Source organism: Lentinus tigrinus (genome assembly GCF_003813185.1).
Source record: "Lentinus tigrinus ALCF2SS1-7 unplaced genomic scaffold L226scaffold_5, whole genome shotgun sequence".
In the NCBI taxonomy this organism is placed as follows: Eukaryota; Fungi; Basidiomycota; class Agaricomycetes; order Polyporales; family Polyporaceae; genus Lentinus; species Lentinus tigrinus.
Genome location: NW_027137914.1, coordinates 1,106,568 through 1,123,296, shown reverse-complemented (window position 1 = coordinate 1,123,296; position 16,729 = coordinate 1,106,568). Strand labels below are relative to the sequence as shown.

Here is a 16,729-nt window from a genome sequence, read left to right as displayed (position 1 = left end):
TTGACGACGCGACATGTCCCGGTTGACAGGCCATTATGTCTTTCATTGTCTTCTGTACGTTGGCGATCTATCTCATGATCTATCCCGTCGGAGTGTTAATAGAATTCCTGTTCTCAGGCCAGATGATATGTGAGCACATGCAGCCTCGTCGCCTCGGCAAGAGCAAGATAACTGAACTAGTCGATCTCGCCATCGCGCCGGTGCGCCGGTGCGCCAGTCGTCTGCATCAGCGCGTAAGTGATCGTCTTGCAGCAGGTGGTACCGTCGAGCTACCCTAAGCTCACGATGTCGATACCACTCCGCAGGCTCCCGTTAAACCCCTGGCCTTCCTTGAGTTTCTCGGTACGCACAATAATCCCTGTTGACGTGCACCGAATAAAGAACATTCGCCACATCCATCCCCACTGGGCAGACGCTTTTCTATATGAACATGTCCACGGACGTCTTTGCAGACGCCATGATCTGCGTGACGATGTCATGGCTGCTTCTTCGGGAGAAGAGCAGCATGAACTTCCGCAGGTAGGTACTGTTGTCGTTGTCGTGTTCTAGTCTCTGGCACGCTAACACGTAACACCGGCAGGACAAACCACGTCATACACACCCTGATGCTGTACAGCGTGAGCACTGGTGCGCTCGCAACGTACGTGCAACAGTCTCGTACCTGCCCCAAAGCCCCACTTATACCTACGGTCTCTCCATGCAGGCTGTGCTACCTGGGTTGTCTGATATCGGTATGGTGCTCCCTCCTCAGTTGACCTTCGGACCTCGAGGACCTGAAAACCCTTTCAACCTGCCGCAGTACGCAGTCGCGCCGAACACGTCCATCTTCCTCGCCTTCATCACAAGTATAAGCAAACGTGCGTCCCAGTCCCACGACTCGCTTCGCGCAGCCTGCCAGACATCTCAGATGATTCGGGGCCGCACTCTTGCAGTGTTCTTGAACTCTCTCCTCGCCTCGCTCAACTCGCGCGAGACGATACGCGCGCAGATGGCGTTCACGGGTATCCTCAGCCTACCCAGCCCGGGGTCGCAGTGGCTAGGCATGGGCACGGGCAGCTCGGATGGGGAGGGTCGAGAGGGACTGAGTTCGGGAGAGCTGAGCGCTTGAAAGTACTACGGGCGAGCGTGCAAGATGAGAGGAAAATCCGTACGAAGTCAGTTCACGTCATCTGTGAGGGCTGACCGCGGTGATTAGTGATGTGTATGTTACTGTATTATTAGTATCTGGGTTCAATTGCGGTGCTGAGATTAGGAGCGCCACGCTACCACGCACTCCGGGCCGTGGTTGCAGCAGGTACGCCCCGTCCTTTTCGGAAAGCTTCACTGCGATGAGCTCATGTGTGAGTGTAGTCTCAGGCGGTGCGGCGTCTGTCTTCGTGCTAAACGAAGATGCTCGTGTCATGTTGTGTACAGCCTTCCAGGGGGCGCGGAATCACCTGTAAGCATGAGCTCTCAATAGAGCGCGCATTCAAGGTCTCCCGAATCAAACTCGGGTCCTATCCCAGGCGAAGCACCGGCTGCAGTGGCATCTTTCACTCGCAGAAACTCGTGGCTCGCAAGTCGTCAGACCGTTTTGAGCCTTCTCGGGTAGTCATCATCAACCTGTTCGATTTGTCTCAAGCCAGGCCCTCGACGCTGTTGCGCCCGAGGCGTGATTGTTCATATAAAGGTAAGCGCAGCGATCACGGTCTTCCATGACCCATCGCAGTTCGTCATCTGCGACGAACGAGCGGCCATCCGTCACGCCCTGACGCGGGTACGATGATCTCCCAGGCGCACGGCCTTCGAGGTTATCACCTCTGTGTCTATGTACGGGGATCTTCAGCCTGCGCGGGACTCACTGCTGGGACGCAGGCGAGTTGTTCATCGTTTTTCTCTTGAGAGCTGGTAGACTTTACGAACCTCTTGCATAGAATCTAGACATGCTCGACGTTTAGACCCTCTTGACACTTCAATGATAACCACAAAATTCCCCAGCGTTCCTCCGGCATCAAGCTTTGCGCTCTATCATAGTAAGTGTTCCGACTACCCACGTTGTTGGGAACATGACTGAGCAAAGCTGTTCACAGATCCGACAGCGGAAGATTTGCTCACCGGGTAAACCTGGCCCGTCCAGCGCAACAGCCAGTGGACTGCGTCCCGCAGAGCTCTGCTCGAGCAATTACATCTTGTCTGTCTAGGCGCATGCCCTGCGTGACTCAGCGCGGGAGTTTTCTGCGCCCTCTCGAGTTCTCTAGCCGATGTCTGCCGCTGCGTGGACGCGTCCCCTGCACAGTGACCGTGGACCGGCCCGGATGCTCGAATATATGTAGAGGAACAGTTCGACGTGGAGACCTCGACGCTCTCGATCCAACGTCTCAATATCTCCCGACATGTTGGCAGTGGCAACAACGTTAGATAATACACTCGGGGCCTTATTGATTGGTACGAAGTTGCTCTCGCACCGGTGTCTGTCGCTGAGCTGACTCGGGTCTACTAGGTACCCTCATCGCGGCGTGGTTCGTGGCACAGTTCTTTTAGCCCAAGAAGTTGCCACAATGACGAATGGTACTCCCAGTTTGTACGGACTGACCACCCTCCAGACATACATCTACTTCAGTCGCTCCGGGGAAGACTCCGCGCTGCTGAGAAGCTTGGTAAGAGTCCGTCAGCGACTCTGTTGCACCTTCCAGGACTGACTCTGAGTATTTCAGGTCGCATTTCTATGGTTTGCCCATGAACCAACACCTCTGGCCAAACGATGAGGCTGATTATCTTCTGCAACTCCAGGATCCTGGACACTGTCCATATTGTCCTCATATCGCACACGGTGTATACGTACACCATAATTGACTTTGGAAACTTTGCTGCCCTTCCTAAGCCAGTGTGGTCGGTGCTCCTTCATCCATGCACCGTCGAATGCTAATTCACATTGTCGTGTCTCAGGAGCATGGTGGTAAGAACACTGAGTCGTGCGTCGGCACCCGACTCTGCAACTGATATCCGTGCCTGAGCAGGCGCAAGTCATCGTAATGGTACGTAGCCATACACTGGCCACTTTCCCTTGTTCGACAGCCTGACGTCTTGAACAGGGCGTGAGCGATGCGATGGTCCGAGGGTGAGTTACGTTTTGCCTTGGTTCCGACTGTAAGCCGTGCTGAAGTTTGTGGCAGGATATTCTGCCATAGGATCTATCTACGTCAGTACCACATTCGGTGAACCCATCCGTCGATCTCTGACCCTGGTTCCATATCAAGTCAGCGATCGGAATCGCGTCTTATGCGGAATCAATGTGAGTCTGCAAACCAACCGCCTCGCATGATGATGCTTCTCGGTTTCGCTGACCCGACGTCGGCAGGTCTTTCTTTCGATTATTCTGTTATGTGAGTTCTCAGCGTACCTGATGCCGTCCATGCGCAACGAGGATCTGACTATTGTCCTTCCCATCCTACAAGGCCAGAACATCTGTAAGCACGGTTATTCCCAAGCTGCGGTGTGTACAGATGAATTGATGAAGTACCTCCCTTTTCATGAAATCGATAGATCTTTGCACTAAAGAGTGAGTTGGGGGACTTCTAATGACGATACCCCGGCTGTCTCTGACTACGCACTTTCTGGACTAGGCTCGAGCTGGACACCGGGTCCTTCTCCACTTTCGTGGTACGCAGTAATTGCGACCTTGGTCATGTTCTCAAATACGCTGGACTTAACACCTGTCCACAGCCACTATTCTATGCGAACATGTCCACCGGGGTCGCCGCAGACGCAGTGATTGCCATGACGATGACATGGCTGCTCATGCGCGAGAAGAGCAACATGAACTTCCGAAGGTGACGATTACTGAGCCTCCCAGGACGGATTAGTCAAACTAATGTTCTACGTGCAAGGACGAACCACGTCATACATACGCTCGTATTGTACAGCGTCAGTACGGGTGCATTTGCGACGTACGTCCGCAACTTCATGCCGCTCATAGCTCGTTCACTCATGCTTTCTGTGCAGCATGGTCTTCCTTGGGTGTCTCATATCGGTATGGCCTTCCATCGTCTGAAGTCGAAGATCTGAATGCCCGAACCACAACCTCCCGTAGTACGCAGTCGCACCACACACATCCATCTACGTTGCCTTCCTCACCAACCTGAGCAAAGGTGAGCCGTGGCTCATGCCTCCTCCTCTCCCAGCCAGAATCACAACTGACACGCCGGTGGCTTGTGCCGTCTCAGTGTTCCTAAACTCGCTCCTAGCAGCGCTCAACTCGCGCCAGGCGATACGCGCGCAGATGGCAGGTGCCGCAGACATGCTCAGTGTCCCGCATTGGCAAGGCACGAATGACGGGCTTGACAGCCCAAAGGAGAAGATGGAGGTGCCGGGCACCTTGGTGAGTTCTTGTCTGGATAACGGGAGTACGGCATTGGATCTGATGTGGGATAGGATCTTGCGGCTCTACGCACCGTGAACTCGACGTCCTCCGGCAGCGACTTTACGACAAGAGGGGAGGAATCAGCTGTATAGGGGGCTGCGCCGGTGTATGCTGAAGAAAATTGATCGCATATGTACAGTACATGAGCTTCAAGGCTATGGGGGAAACACTTCGGCCACTAGATATGTTACCTTGTCGGAAGCTTTGTAGGATATCACCAGATCACGATGATCTACGACCGCTTGTACCGGCGTACAAGAAGAGGCATCTGGCTCCCCTCACTCGGAGCGCTGCGTAAGAGAGGACGCTGGACAATGGCAGACTTCTTCATGATTTCTTCAGGCGGAACCGCGAGTTCGAACTCGAACGCGCGCACGAGGATGTAAATGAGTGCCTTCATCCTGGGAGCAGTTGCGTCAGCACACCATCGACCAAGCAGGATGGGGCGGCGTACTCAATGAGAGAAAACCGATAGCCGATGCACGCACGCGGGCCGCCGAGGAAACTGAGGATGTGGCCCCACACGCCAGGAATGCTCGAGATGGCCTCCGGCGGATTTTCCCACCGCTCGGGCTTGAACTCAAACGCATCGTCGCCCCAGAGTTTCTTCGACCGGTTGAGAGCCAGGATGGGGATGATGATCGGGGTGCCCTCGGATATCCTGAACGGAGATGTTGGTGAGATGTGCACAATGTTGGCATGTTCGTGCTCAATTACCGGATGGAGTCCTGCACATCGCCGTTGCGATCGGCAAACGGCTCCGCAACAGGGATGACGTCGTCCTTGGTCGCGACGCGCATACTCGTCGGTACGGGAGCATGGATGCGGAGTGTCTCGCGCACGACCATGTCCAAGTAAGGGAGATTCGAGAGGTCGTCCATGGTCGGCGTGTCGGTGTCGAGGGTGAGCAGCTCGGCGCGAAGCTTCGCCTGGACATCGGGAGCCTGGGTGAGCGCATAAAGACACCATGTTGTCGCAGTGCTCGTCGTCTCATGCCCAGCGACCAAAAAGCTACAGACAAGGACAAAATGAGTACAGCCTACGTGGCGCAGGCAATGACCTACGTTGGAACCTCTGCAGGATTGATTAGCGCGTGTAACTACGAAGAATAGAAACAGGCGTACGAGCCAAAACATCTTCGTCCGAGAGCCTCTGGTTGTCTGGAATGTCGGTGGCCATGTTCGCCTTGAGGAGCAAGGTGAGCAGATCGCGCCCGCGCATGTCTTTGCGCTCAACACCGCCCTCCTTCTCCTTGCTTTCGTAGCGTTCGCGCATGATTGCAGCCTTCTTCTCTGCGACAAGCTCCAAGCCAATGCGTCGCATGGTCGCCTGAGCGTGGTCGATGCGCTTGATGCGTGCATCCGGCTACCGTGATATCAGCACTGGCACTAAAGCTGGCACATTGGAGACACTTGCAATCGCGTTCAGGACGGGGAGGAAATTTCTTGCGAACAACATGAAAGTAAAGCTCGGCGAGGGGTCGAAAATCTCGTTGAACGCCTCCGCCAATTCGTTGGGCTTGCCCGAGAGGCTGTCGAAGTGGTAGTTGAATCCCGCGAGGCCGATGACGTCCAAAGTCATCTTGCTCAGAGACTTGATGACATCGATGCGAGCGGGCTCGCCGTGTGTGGTGATCTCGCTATCCCAGACGTTGCGGAGCTGTCGCGCCGAGTGTGTGAGCCGACGTATACTTAGTACAATGAATGGCAGTGAATGTACCTCAATGGCTTTGTCCACAAAGATCTCCGTAAGCTCACGAATTTGGGCCGGACCGAAGGCGGGATTCTACAAGCGGCATGTGAGCGTTGACAGCAGTGCGTGAAATACATAGCGACAGACCATCACTCTCCTCTGCGCGATGAAAATAGTGTTGTCAGCGATAGGTGGAGGGACGATATATGATAGTTGACTACCTGCTGCCGGTGCTGATCGGCTGAAGCGTGGTATTGGGATGGAGGTTAGTGTCAACTGCGCATCCACAGTAGCTGCGTGACGCGAACCTTCCGTGAACAGTACACCTGCGGAAGCGATCAGTACTATGTGGAGCTGCGCCCGCAGAGCAAATGTACCTTCGCCTAAGATACGAGCTAAATTCCTACGCGCAGCTCTGGGCTTCTGATACTCGGCCGAGTGTGTGAGGATGTGGTTCAACGCCCGAGTGTCTAGGGTCCACAGACGATCCATCTAAACGTTGTCAAATCAGTTATGGAACTACCGACTTATACAGGGGAAAATCACGCACACTCAAGAATCCGCGATACATGATGGTATCAGAGCCGGTTTCGGCGGCCCATCGCTCCTGCGGGACAGAATTATCCTCTTCATGGATTGCCTTCAGGTTGCCATAGAACCAGTGTTCGTTGGGAGGGCCTGGGAGGTTTCTGAGCTGGCTCTTGTATAAACGGAGAACGAGCGGGAGTAGCTTCCACAGTGCGAGTGCGATAAGGCTCGCGAACACAGAGAGGATTGCCGCTCCTAACGACAGCATCTTCTGCGAACTTCGAAGTAGATGGTCAAGGTCAGTACTGCGTTGAGGGGGGTAGGCGGTGGTCAGGGATGAATGAATGAACCTCGGTATATATATAGATACATAGCTGCCGGAGACTCGTGGACGCCCGGCAATGTAGGTATTCCGAGATTCTCGGGAAACGTTACAGGAACCGGATAGGAACTGAGGAACTTGATCGTTTTGCGTACCGTGTCTTTGCATACGATTCATACTTACTTCGGAGGATGCTGACATGTGCTTGGATAGTCATACACTGTGTTCGGGCGGCGATCCATTGACGATGACTGCCAGTGATTACCTACGCACATGAGCCAACATGGTCCCTCCTCCTTCGGAGCTATACGGTAGGTATCATGATGAGGGAGTACACTGCTTGGGGACTTCCTTCACTTCTTCATCGATAAGTATTGTGCTCGTCGACGACCATTGCGCCCCCACCAACATTAGCAGCTTCAAGGTTGTTGTGCACACGCCAGACGGGTCGGGATCCGCCGTGCCATCCGAGCCAGTACGGACCACGTACCAGGAGTACAACCAGGGAGAACACCGTCCACGCGACGCTGAGCGCACCGCTGGCGCGCCAACCTGACTGCGTGAACACCTTGGATCCCACAGACGTACCCGTGACGGAGCCGAGGAAGAGCTATCAAGTGCGTCTGTCTCGTCAGCCAATGCACGGGGTAAACGTGTATGTCGGGTACATACCGACATGATCAGCGCCGTGTTCAACCGCCCGCGTGCGTTTCGCTCAAGTGCGAGCACTTGGCTCGCGAGGCGACATGTTCTGTGTCTGGCGGAAAATGTCGACGGAGATGCAGATGATAACGGCCTCGGAGACGTGCGGGCCGATCACGGCTGTCTGGAGCACATATGTGGCGAGCAGCGCGCCATTCGTAATGAGGATCCCGTACCACGGCGTGAACTTATCGATGCTCCAGCCAACGAAGGGCGACATGAGCAGACCAAAGATGCCGACCAGCCCGAAGAGGCCTACCGTCAGGCTGCGTGGGGAATGCTCAGTCAGTAGCATACACAATGACAGAAACGGAAGAGCGGAGGCTCACGTGGAGTAGTTGTACGGGGGGTCCCCGAGGAGGAACGTTAGAGTGACCCAGAAACTGGCAGTGCAGCCACTCGAGGGAATGTTGATTAGGACGGTCTGAACTAGCGTTGGCTCCGTTACAGCGTACTTGACCATGCTAGACAGGATGGTGAGGTACTGCTCGTCCTTGTTTTTCGCAGGGTAGTCCGGAAGTATCCAATACAGCACGGAGCAGAGTGTGTACTGCACGCCGACAGCGATGTAGAATGCGACGCACCATGTAACGTCCTGAGCCACGGCCCCGGATATCCCCGGATATGACACGCGCGAGGAGGGTGCCCAGCGTGATGCCCGCGAAGATGATCGAGATGGCAGAGGCGCGCCACTTTGGCGGGGCAAGGTCGACCACTAGAGGGACAATGACCTGTGTGACGACGATGAAGAGGGCGACGAAGAATGATAAGACCTCAAATGCAACGATGTTGGAGGTGGTTGCGAGGCCGATGCTCAGAGAAGCGACGGTGAACACCACCCCGATAATGAGTTGTCGTCTGCGGAACAGGTCACCTAGCGGACAGATGGAGATCAAGCCAATGGCGAACCTGATGCGTTTCGTGCACCATCAACACATCGTTGGGGCTCGTCTTATAATGAACACTCACCCAGCCTGAGATGGAGTAGGAATTGTGGCGACATCATCGTAAGTCAAGCCAAAGTCACTGGCCAGCTCAACTGCAGAAGAGGGTGTTACTGGCAATAAATCGCTATGCGAGACAGGACATACTGAGCAGAGGCTGGGTGCAGGCGATATATGCAGCAGCTATGAAAAGTATCGTCAGATCCGCTGAATTCCCATTAATTGTATCCTACTCACCAAATGCAGCCGTTAGACCCAACACTAGGTTCATTCCTATGCCAAAGTACGGAGGGTTCTCTGGGTCATACCGCACTCGACAAGGCACGGGGAGGCAACCAAACTCCACTGAGAGCTCTTCGTCGCATTGAGGAGCTGTGGGCCGATTGTCCTGAGGGCTTCGCTTTTCCGATGGCATTGGTCTTCAGCGTTGTGTGGGTAGAAGATTGACACGACAGCAGTGTGAGGCTGAATGAGTCCATCTTCTCCTGCTTGATAAATATGCGGTCCTTGAATGCGACTTCAGACCATCTGAAATGGCTCCGTAAAGCCCATGTGGTATGTGTACGGCACCCAGAGCTCGCATGGTGGTGGCTGAGAGGAGAGTTGGCGCGACGCGCCTGAGTGTGACGACGCAGCGCCGCATTATCTGATAAGATCAGGAGCCTGGGGGGTACCGCATCAGTTACTTGGTCCAATCGCAAACTCGACAGGCTCTTCGTCTGGAATCTAAATAATGCAGATGCTCTGTCGTGCATCTCGCTAGGATACATGTGTCATGGTGTGGCGGGGTGTGTATGTGCAACGCAATTGATAAGAGAAATGGCACGATAGTTCTGAGCACCGGTGATAATTGCAAGAACTTCAGAATATCGGCACCGTCGGAGGGGCTGGGGGCCCTGCATACTCGTTTTCGCGGTGCAGCACATGGTTGAGACCATCATCCAAACCTCTAAGTAGTTTAATAAGCGGAAGACAGTTGTTTATGTAGCTGGTTAACCAGCGCCGGACCTTCTTTAGCATTCGGGGCAGCGGGCCGGCTTCCGGATGCGAAATTGGGAAGCCACTTGTACTGAACGCCGCCGCCAGCCGCCACGTTGCTTGACACTGCTTCCACCACCATCACCACCCATTACCAGTGCCACCACCACCTCGCTGCTAATACTGTATATCCAACCATCCTACAACCACCAACATATAACAGGAGAAGGATAGCCCACCTGACATAGGCTGAGGGCATCCTGTCTGGCTCCGCGAACCCCGCTGGCACAACTGGGCCCGATCGCGACTGTACCGCCGGCTCAAACATGTCGCTGCTGACGTCAAGCATGTCAATGTTAGCCCATCCCTTGGCAAGACCACGTACGTACTCGAGGATTTGTCCCGTGAAGGAATACGATCGGAAGCTTGCTTCCGCGAGTACGGTGGAGTCTTGGAGTCTTCCGCCGTGGTGACAAGGCCAGTCAGCCTCCCGCGAGTAACCATCCGGTCGGAGACCAATTGCAGGTATAAAAAGCAGCGGCGTGCGAGTCTCGCACCCCCTACTTCTGCCTGAAACTTCCGCCGCCATGTTAGCCCCGATAGCACTGCTCGCCCTCGTCCCGCCGGCCCTCGTTAGCGCGAAGTCGAAGACGATCAGCGTCGATTTCTCGGCTTACGACCCGACGAACCATACCGTCGAGGGGTTCCTGGCGAACTACTCGCTTATCATCAACAGTTACACCGTGGACTCGTCGGGCGACCCGTTCTCTCGCACTTATACCGCGTCCAACGTCGACATCAGCGACGGGTACCTCACGCTGAAGGTCTCGGGGGGCACGCAGAACGGCAGCAGCGTCCCGAGCGCGGCTATCCAGACTAACGACACGAACATCCGCTATGGAACATTCAAGACCACCGCGATCGCGTCGAATGTCTCTGGGGTGTGCCATGGGTGAGCTTTCCTCCTCCATGCGTTGACTGGCATCGGTGTGGGATGTCCGTTCGGCCCCGCTGAGGTTCTTTTCCAACAGATTCTTCACGTACGAGAACGACTGCCAGGAATCGGACATTGAGATCCTCACCTCGCACTTCACCACTGGCAATGCGCGCATAAACCCCGGGCTGCAGCTCACGAACCAAGCGACGAACTGCAACTCGTCCGATAACACGCGCGACGCCATTCCATATCCACAGGATCCGACCACTGCCGAGCACGAGGTACGTGTTGGTTGCTCCTCGTTTGCCCCTGAGGCTTGGGTAACGATCGCTCGGTGCTGACGCCTGCCTGTCTGCCACAGTATACCCTCGAGTGGAGCAAGAAGGCTTCAAAGTTTTACTTTGACGACGCGCTGATTGCGACGATGGATACCAACGTTCCGTCCGCGCCGTCATCCTTCCTCTGGAACTCGGTAAGTTTTTCGTTGTGCAGAGTTCCAGCTGTTAGTATGTGCGTACTCAACGGAGGATGTTCGATAGTGGTCCAGCGGGAACCCGAACTGGACCTCGGGCCCGCCTACCCAGGACAGCATCCTTAGAATTTCGAGGATCGACATCAATTATAAAACGAGCTCTGCCCAGCACAGCGCGAATACGGCGCTCTCTTTAGTGGCGCTGGCCACGCTGCTGTCGTGGGCAAGCACGTTCTTGTAGTTTACAGTCGACTCAGGGGCCAGGATGTGTAAATCTTGATTGAAGATACCCATTCTCGGAGGAGGATCCTTGTACTTGTACCCGCATCACAATCATTGGAATTAGGACATTTTTCAGCTTTGGTGATCACCGTTTGTCGACCGTGTCACTATTGATACATTCCATACCTTCCACATCTTCCTGAATTTGCTCTACGCGTATATTCCCTCCAGCAGGCCTACGACTTTGGGGAACAAAGGATCCTCTTTGCCAACCGCCCTCTCTGCAACCGTCTGCACATCGGTCTGAGGGACCTTATACTGCGAGAGCGTTGAGTGCAAGCCGAGGCTGTCCACAAGCCTAAAGCACACGACGAGAGTGAGCCACGCTACGACCATACGATGGAATTATGACGAGACTTACTGTTGGATCTCGACGGAGAGCTGCTTGATGTCACCCTCGAGGGAGCCCGTGGACGGCTTCCGGAGGTAGAAGAGCGCGCCCGCGAGCCACTCCTTGTCCTCCTTCGATGCTGTCTCCGCCTTCAGGGCGACAACAGGGGCAAGAGTAAGACACTACAAACATCAAGCGTTAGCGGCACCCCGGTCCTGCTACACACGAAGGCAGTAGTCGAAATGCTCACAGACGTGATGCCGTGCGGGATGCCGTACGTCGCGCCCAGCTTGTGGCCCAACGAGTGCGAGAGGCCGAGCGCGCTGTACTTGGGGAGCTTCAGCGGCCAGAGACTCATCCATGACGCGATTTGGAGCTTTTGCCGCGCCCCGACGTCGAGCGGGTCTGCCTTGGACGCGGGGAGGTACTTGAAGAGGTCGGCGAGCGCGGCGTAGCAGAGGTGCTTGATGGGCGGGGGCAGGAGCGGCCTGTAGAGGTTCTCTGTGGTGAGTGTGCGGGTCGAGGTTAATTTTTGTGTGTACGATACGGTAGAAAGATGGGATAGCATACCGACGGCGTGGTCGAGAGCACGTATGCCTGTGGAGAGCCAGAGGCGCTCTGGGGTGGCGAGGGTGAGCTCGGCGTCGAGGATGATACCGGAGGGCGCGAGCTCCGGTGCGTTCACGGCGACTTTATGGCCCTTTTCGTTTGTGTATCCAGCTCCGACCTAGAACTCAGAGCGTCAGCGCATCGTGGGTAACTGACATGCATCCGGGGAAACGACCCACCGTGTACTCCGCGGCGCTGAGCGTGGTCGGGATGGCGATCTGCGGGAGGTACGCCCCACCACGCTCCTGGTGGACGAAGTAGAGGATGGCTTTGGACGCGTCGACAGGGGAGCCACCGCCGACGCTGACGATGACGTCCGCGCCCGCATCTTTGAACTTCTGCAGGCCTGCGCGGATGCCGGCGACGGGCGCGTGCTCGCCGATGTCATGGAACGTCGCCCCGTAGGCATCGCGTTCACGAAGGATGCTCTCAATAGTCTTCACGACGTCGGTCTGTTGGTGTGATTGCAGGCGCTTTGGTTAGTATGTACCGGATGAAGAGGATGGGGAAGAGGGGGAGACCTTGTTGAAGAGACTCTTCCCGGTGACGATGAGAGCCTTCTTGGCTCCGAGCATATTGAGCAACTTGGGCAGAGCGGTCTTCACGGACCCAGGGCCGTAGAACACGCCCTTGAGGGTGTCGGTGTATGCGTAGGATCCGTGCAAGTTAGACTCGGCGGACATCGTGTGCGTGAATGTAGAACTCTGAGAAGTGTCAGTGTTGTACTGGCCAGGTGCGCAGGCTTATAAGATAGTAGTAGTTATGTAGGTCGCAGTGTGAGTGTGGATGGACGGATTTATACTCGGGGTACGTCAAGGTCGATCGCATCTTGAGTGTGGTATGTCATCATAAAGGTCAGATGACGAAAGATGGCGACCGAGGCTTCGGGACAGTCAGCTCTCACTCGTGAGTTGTAGGCCGTATTCCATGAGATCTGTTGACTTGCAGGCTTTTCCGTGACATACTGTAGTCCCGCATGATGCTGGGCTAGCGTGCCGCCGCATCGAAAGGGCGATGTCCGGGGTCTCATCGGGTGACGTTGGGTCTGGCATGCTCTGAAACAGGAAGTTGAAGCGCCCGTACTTGCCCTGCCTAGAGTCTCACCGTCAAATGCAGTTGAACTTAGCTCTCCGCTGAACGCGCACTTCCTCTGCTTTACCGCGACTATACAATCCATCTCACTGTCTTTACGATGTCCACTCCTTGGCCAGACGTTCTCCTTCGGCCATGGACTCGCGGTGGATCGATGCTGAATCAGCCGCAGCTGTTCCCCTCTGTTGGCGTGCGAGGCGCAACCGCATCGATACGTATCATACAAAATATTGCAGCTTATTCAGCAACATCGGGCTTGTCGCCGAGCTGGAGTGTGAAGATGCGCGAGACCAAGACAGGAAGAGGATGCGGCGTGCGGGAGGCCGTCGGGAGGATCGCTGGTTCAGATGTCGTGAGTTACAACGCCGAGTTTGATATCATCACCGAGGTTCTGCGCATCAACGACGTATTGCGGCATATGACGGCCGTTGGCAATTGTGCGCAGGCTGCGGGTCTGTTCTTCACAGTCGGAAGCTAGCAAGCTTTACTGCCTTACTCATTGTGCCAACTCGTGGAGAGTGCTTGACCGTCAAGCACTCACTGCTGATAAGCGTTGTTATAAGTGAACAACCTGGGGCATTGTAGTCGCATGCTGAGCTACTGACGTCATCATAGCCTTCGCGATTCTTCGACAAAACCACCGTCTTGGTGTTCTTCAAGCCTTGTTCAACCCTCTCATGGCAGTCATCTGCCATCAAAATCCGCAGGCGTCGATCAACTAGATTACTAAGATGGCCGAGGCTTCGACGTCTTGGGGGTACATAAAACGGCGAACTATACCCATCAACTCTATCGTCCCATCCAACGTTCATTGCATTGCGAATACCATTATCGAGTGTGTATGCCCATCTCCATTGTCCCTAGTCCACATCTGACACTTTCCCCAGTATCCGTAGATTGCGAATATGAGTATTCCTCCTCCCTCCCCCAACCAGGCATACTGCCATGTCTCCGCCCTTGACGCCGGTGCAGTGAAGACACCCCTCGCCTGGATCCTCGACGGCGCTAGCGATGACGCATTCATCGACGTCCCCGCTCTCGCGTTCCTCGTCCGACACACCGCAAAACCCGATCTCTTCCTCTTCGACCTCGGCATCCGCAGGGACTTTGCGACTGCGCTCCCGCCGCACACCATCAAGTATCTCTCAGAACAGCTCCGCTTCGACATCAAGGTCCCGCAGGACGTCGTCGAAGCGCTCGCCAAGGGCGACACGAAGCCCTCAGACATCACCCACATCCTCATCTCGCACCTCCACTTCGACCACACCGGCGACGCCTCCTTATTCGCGAACGCACAGGTCCTCTCGGGCGAGGGCGCACGCCCGCTCATCGAGGACGGCTGGCCGAAGAACCCAAGCTCGGCCATCTCCCAGGAGACACTCCCCGAAGGCCGCACGACGTTCCTCGACCCCGAGGGCTGGCCCGCGCTCGGCCCCTTCCCGCACGCGCTCGACTTCTATGGGGACGGCAGCCTGTACATCGTCGACGCCGGCCCGGGGCACCTGCCTGGGCACCTGAACGTGCTCGTCCGGACGTCCGCAGACGGGGGATGGATCTACCTCGCGGGCGATAGCGCGCACGAGTGGAGCATCATCCACGGGACTGGCAAGATTGGACACCATCCGATCTTTGGCTGCGCGCATCGCGATGTCGCTGCGACGGAGGCACACATTGGAAGGATACGGACGCTGATGAGAGAGAATTCGAGGGTGCGGGTGCTGTTGGCGCACGATGCGCCCTGGTATGCGGAGAACAGGGATGGGAAGGCGTTCTGGCCTGGGGAGATCGAGTCGCTGTAATTGGTGGCTCAAGTTGTAGCAGAAGCCATAAGAGGTGCGTGTTTGACCCACTATGGTTGGAGTAACTGTTCACGGGTCCTTCGTAGTGGCGCGCTTGTAGCCCTGAACCGAGTTTGCATGAATAGAGCACCAGCATCCGAGGACCATACGTAATAAGGTACAGCATTTGAATGCGAAGTGCATTATCATCGCTGTGTTTCATTGAATGGACTACCTTGCAAAGGCGACTGTAAGTCCAAGACGGGGTACACATGTTCAGAAGGTTTGAAGAAACGTGTCTACGCAAGTCAATGTCCGCTCTCGCGGTCTGCCAACCGGGCTCATGTGCCATGAGAACCGATTGGAGTCGAAGACTACATATGACGCGTTTGCGCAGACCTTGTCCTCTCGCCTCTCAACAACGTACTTCCTCCAGCTTCTGCCCTTGATTTACTTGTCTACGACCATCTCAAGCAACGACAGCAGAAGGTGAGTCAACTATCCTCCGTGCCTGCCGGCCACAGCAACGAATTTACTTCACATTTGTGCAGAATGAGTCTACCACCCCCAGCGAAGGACCAAGCATACTGCGACGTCTCCACGTTCGACGCGGGGAACATCAACATGCTCCTCGGGCAGCTTGTCGACGTCGCCGTCGGGGACGAGATGACAGACCTGCCTGTGCTCTCCTTCCTGCTCCGCCACTCGCGTACGGGCGACATCCTCCTCTTCGACCTCGGCATCCGCCCCGACATCGAGAACTACTCCGCCGGTGCCCTCGAGCTCACGCGCAAAATGGGCATGACGCTCCAGGGGCGCGACATCCCCGCCGCCCTCGAGCGCGGCGGCGTCAAGCGCGCAGACGTCAAGCGCGTCGTGCTGTCCCACATCCACTTTGACCACACAGGCTATCCGCGGGCGTTCCCGAACGCGACGTTCATTCTCGCGAACGGCGCGCTGAAGATCATCGAGGAGAAGGGGCCTGTGTACGACAACTCGTTCTATGCCGTCGACGTCCCCTTTGAGCGCACGGTGTTCGTGAACCCCGAGCTTGAGGTCCCGGCGAGTCCTGCCATGAAGGAGCAGTGGGCGCCGCTGGGGCCGTTCCCGAGGGCGCTGGATCTGTATGGCGACGGCAGCCTCTACCTGGTCGACGCCCCCGGACATATTCCCGGACACCTCAATGCGCTGGCACGCACCTCGGCGGACGGCGGGTGGGTGTACCTCGGTGCGGACAGTGCGCACGACTGGCGCTTGCTCACGGGCGAGGCAGGAATTGGGTGTCATCATGTGTGGGGCTGCGTGCACGAGGACAGGGGGAAGGCGGAGGAGACGATCGAGCGGATGAAGGTGTTGGCGGCGACGCCGAGGGTGCGGGTGTTGCTGGGGCACGACAAACCGTTCGTGAAGGAGGGGAAGGGATACTGGCCGGACAGGATCGAATCGCTGTAAGGTTTCCTTGGCGCATACGTTTGGTTCCGGTGGCGGCGATATGGCAGTGCGTATTCTATTGGAGCCTCTCTACCAGTATCGTCCGGTTGGAATTGTGACTCGCAAGTCCTTCAGTCTTGAGGGGCGCAAAGCGGAAGCATAGAAGATCGCTACATATATAGGAAAAGCATGTAATGCCTGCGATCAGTCATGATGCAGTACTCAGAATGCA

At 55.9% G+C, this 16,729-nt stretch overlaps 9 protein-coding genes across 9 annotated transcripts; 6 read left to right on the top strand and 3 right to left on the bottom strand.

Annotated features, from left to right (window-relative positions):
* Positions 1-35: 35 nt before the first annotated feature.
* L226DRAFT_568118 (uncharacterized protein) lies at positions 36-1,108 on the top strand (the record flags this gene model as incomplete). Its single annotated transcript, XM_067684131.1, has 7 exons — positions 36-54; positions 118-200; positions 256-342; positions 413-519; positions 581-640; positions 704-731; positions 800-1,108. 7 exons carry the CDS (start codon positions 36-38, stop codon positions 1,106-1,108), a joined length of 693 nt encoding a protein of 230 aa, XP_067539056.1.
* Positions 1,015-2,171, top strand: L226DRAFT_294106 (uncharacterized protein). The gene is made up of 6 exons (XM_067673651.1): positions 1,015-1,201; positions 1,256-1,294; positions 1,351-1,438; positions 1,506-1,669; positions 1,774-2,012; positions 2,070-2,171. The coding sequence occupies exons 1-5, from the start codon at positions 1,198-1,200 to the stop codon at positions 1,911-1,913; spliced, it is 435 nt and encodes a 144-aa protein (XP_067539055.1). The 5' UTR covers positions 1,015-1,197; the 3' UTR covers positions 1,914-2,012; positions 2,070-2,171.
* L226DRAFT_293993 (uncharacterized protein) lies at positions 2,172-4,800 on the top strand. Its single transcript, XM_067673650.1, has 20 exons — positions 2,172-2,424; positions 2,480-2,498; positions 2,558-2,636; positions 2,694-2,707; positions 2,770-2,868; positions 2,926-2,935; positions 2,997-3,014; positions 3,072-3,097; positions 3,153-3,178; positions 3,237-3,271; positions 3,338-3,362; positions 3,435-3,446; positions 3,523-3,538; positions 3,603-3,639; positions 3,703-3,809; positions 3,867-3,926; positions 3,982-4,009; positions 4,070-4,127; positions 4,203-4,357; positions 4,411-4,800. The coding sequence occupies exons 1-20, from the start codon at positions 2,373-2,375 to the stop codon at positions 4,489-4,491; spliced, it is 957 nt and encodes a 318-aa protein (XP_067539054.1). The 5' UTR covers positions 2,172-2,372; the 3' UTR covers positions 4,492-4,800.
* Positions 4,466-6,939, bottom strand: L226DRAFT_531824 (cytochrome P450). The gene is made up of 12 exons (XM_067680149.1): positions 6,642-6,939; positions 6,469-6,583; positions 6,400-6,417; positions 6,313-6,332; positions 6,239-6,250; positions 6,119-6,184; positions 5,816-6,058; positions 5,524-5,764; positions 5,464-5,473; positions 5,117-5,410; positions 4,854-5,060; positions 4,466-4,800 (listed from the first exon to the last, which is right to left on the bottom strand). The coding sequence occupies exons 1-12, from the start codon at positions 6,885-6,887 to the stop codon at positions 4,632-4,634; spliced, it is 1,641 nt and encodes a 546-aa protein (XP_067539053.1). The 5' UTR covers positions 6,888-6,939; the 3' UTR covers positions 4,466-4,631.
* A 717-nt stretch (positions 6,940-7,656) lies between these two features.
* On the bottom strand, positions 7,657-9,002 carry L226DRAFT_568115 (MFS general substrate transporter; the record flags this gene model as incomplete). The annotated part of the gene is made up of 6 exons (XM_067684130.1): positions 7,657-7,909; positions 7,973-8,193; positions 8,228-8,552; positions 8,613-8,682; positions 8,735-8,770; positions 8,825-9,002. The coding sequence occupies 6 exons, from the start codon at positions 9,000-9,002 to the stop codon at positions 7,657-7,659; spliced, it is 1,083 nt and encodes a 360-aa protein (XP_067539052.1).
* A 704-nt stretch (positions 9,003-9,706) lies between these two features.
* L226DRAFT_293906 (concanavalin A-like lectin/glucanase) lies at positions 9,707-11,554 on the top strand. Its single transcript, XM_067673649.1, has 4 exons — positions 9,707-10,517; positions 10,597-10,783; positions 10,864-10,974; positions 11,042-11,554. The coding sequence occupies exons 1-4, from the start codon at positions 10,153-10,155 to the stop codon at positions 11,213-11,215; spliced, it is 837 nt and encodes a 278-aa protein (XP_067539051.1). The 5' UTR covers positions 9,707-10,152; the 3' UTR covers positions 11,216-11,554.
* L226DRAFT_531822 (alcohol dehydrogenase IV) lies at positions 11,256-12,998 on the bottom strand. Its single transcript, XM_067680148.1, has 6 exons — positions 12,718-12,998; positions 12,376-12,648; positions 12,158-12,314; positions 11,838-12,088; positions 11,618-11,769; positions 11,256-11,554 (listed from the first exon to the last, which is right to left on the bottom strand). Exons 1-6 carry the CDS (start codon positions 12,877-12,879, stop codon positions 11,407-11,409), a joined length of 1,143 nt encoding a protein of 380 aa, XP_067539050.1. The 5' UTR covers positions 12,880-12,998; the 3' UTR covers positions 11,256-11,406.
* A 958-nt stretch (positions 12,999-13,956) lies between these two features.
* Positions 13,957-15,241, top strand: L226DRAFT_293870 (Metallo-hydrolase/oxidoreductase). The gene is made up of 3 exons (XM_067673647.1): positions 13,957-14,127; positions 14,176-15,121; positions 15,174-15,241. Exon 2 carries the CDS (start codon positions 14,194-14,196, stop codon positions 15,085-15,087), a length of 894 nt encoding a protein of 297 aa, XP_067539049.1. The 5' UTR covers positions 13,957-14,127; positions 14,176-14,193; the 3' UTR covers positions 15,088-15,121; positions 15,174-15,241.
* A 73-nt stretch (positions 15,242-15,314) lies between these two features.
* Positions 15,315-16,640, top strand: L226DRAFT_293881 (Metallo-hydrolase/oxidoreductase). Its single transcript, XM_067673648.1, has 2 exons — positions 15,315-15,555; positions 15,618-16,640. Exons 1-2 carry the CDS (start codon positions 15,410-15,412, stop codon positions 16,516-16,518), a joined length of 1,047 nt encoding a protein of 348 aa, XP_067539048.1. The 5' UTR covers positions 15,315-15,409; the 3' UTR covers positions 16,519-16,640.
* The last annotated feature ends 89 nt before the right edge of the window (positions 16,641-16,729 follow it).

What these genes read in the sequence shown, in the direction of transcription:
- L226DRAFT_293906 (XM_067673649.1), top strand. Translation starts at nt 10,153, where the DNA reads ATGTTAGCCCCGATAGCACTGCTCGCCCTCGTCCCGCCGGCCCTCGTT. An exon ending in CGACCACTGCCGAGCACGAG is followed by an intron (nt 10,784 to 10,863) that starts GTACGTGTTGGT and finishes TGTCTGCCACAG; the next exon opens with TATACCCTCGAGTGGAGCAA. An exon ending in CATCCTTCCTCTGGAACTCG is followed by an intron (nt 10,975 to 11,041) that starts GTAAGTTTTTCG and finishes GATGTTCGATAG; the next exon opens with TGGTCCAGCGGGAACCCGAA.
- L226DRAFT_531822 (XM_067680148.1), bottom strand. Translation starts at nt 12,879, where the DNA reads ATGTCCGCCGAGTCTAACTTGCACGGATCCTACGCATACACCGACACC. An exon ending in TGCTCTCGACCACGCCGTCG is followed by an intron (nt 12,089 to 12,157) that starts GTATGCTATCCC and finishes CACTCACCACAG; the next exon opens with AGAACCTCTACAGGCCGCTC. An exon ending in TCCCGCACGGCATCACGTCT is followed by an intron (nt 11,770 to 11,837) that starts GTGAGCATTTCG and finishes TGATGTTTGTAG; the next exon opens with TGTCTTACTCTTGCCCCTGT.
- L226DRAFT_293993 (XM_067673650.1), top strand. Translation starts at nt 2,373, where the DNA reads ATGTTGGCAGTGGCAACAACGTTAGATAATACACTCGGGGCCTTATTG. An exon ending in AGCGATGCGATGGTCCGAGG is followed by an intron (nt 3,098 to 3,152) that starts GTGAGTTACGTT and finishes AGTTTGTGGCAG; the next exon opens with GATATTCTGCCATAGGATCT. An exon ending in AGTACGGGTGCATTTGCGAC is followed by an intron (nt 3,927 to 3,981) that starts GTACGTCCGCAA and finishes CTTTCTGTGCAG; the next exon opens with CATGGTCTTCCTTGGGTGTC.
- L226DRAFT_293881 (XM_067673648.1), top strand. Translation starts at nt 15,410, where the DNA reads ATGTGCCATGAGAACCGATTGGAGTCGAAGACTACATATGACGCGTTT. An exon ending in TCAAGCAACGACAGCAGAAG is followed by an intron (nt 15,556 to 15,617) that starts GTGAGTCAACTA and finishes ACATTTGTGCAG; the next exon opens with AATGAGTCTACCACCCCCAG.
- L226DRAFT_531824 (XM_067680149.1), bottom strand. Translation starts at nt 6,887, where the DNA reads ATGCTGTCGTTAGGAGCGGCAATCCTCTCTGTGTTCGCGAGCCTTATC. An exon ending in TGTATCGCGGATTCTTGAGT is followed by an intron (nt 6,584 to 6,641) that starts GTGCGTGATTTT and finishes GACAACGTTTAG; the next exon opens with ATGGATCGTCTGTGGACCCT. An exon ending in TATCGGTTTTCTCTCATTGA is followed by an intron (nt 4,801 to 4,853) that starts GTACGCCGCCCC and finishes AACTGCTCCCAG; the next exon opens with GATGAAGGCACTCATTTACA.
- L226DRAFT_294106 (XM_067673651.1), top strand. An exon ending in CCGGGCCGTGGTTGCAGCAG is followed by an intron (nt 1,295 to 1,350) that starts GTACGCCCCGTC and finishes GTGTGAGTGTAG; the next exon opens with TCTCAGGCGGTGCGGCGTCT. An exon ending in CAGGGGGCGCGGAATCACCT is followed by an intron (nt 1,439 to 1,505) that starts GTAAGCATGAGC and finishes GTCCTATCCCAG; the next exon opens with GCGAAGCACCGGCTGCAGTG.
- L226DRAFT_293870 (XM_067673647.1), top strand. Translation starts at nt 14,194, where the DNA reads ATGAGTATTCCTCCTCCCTCCCCCAACCAGGCATACTGCCATGTCTCC.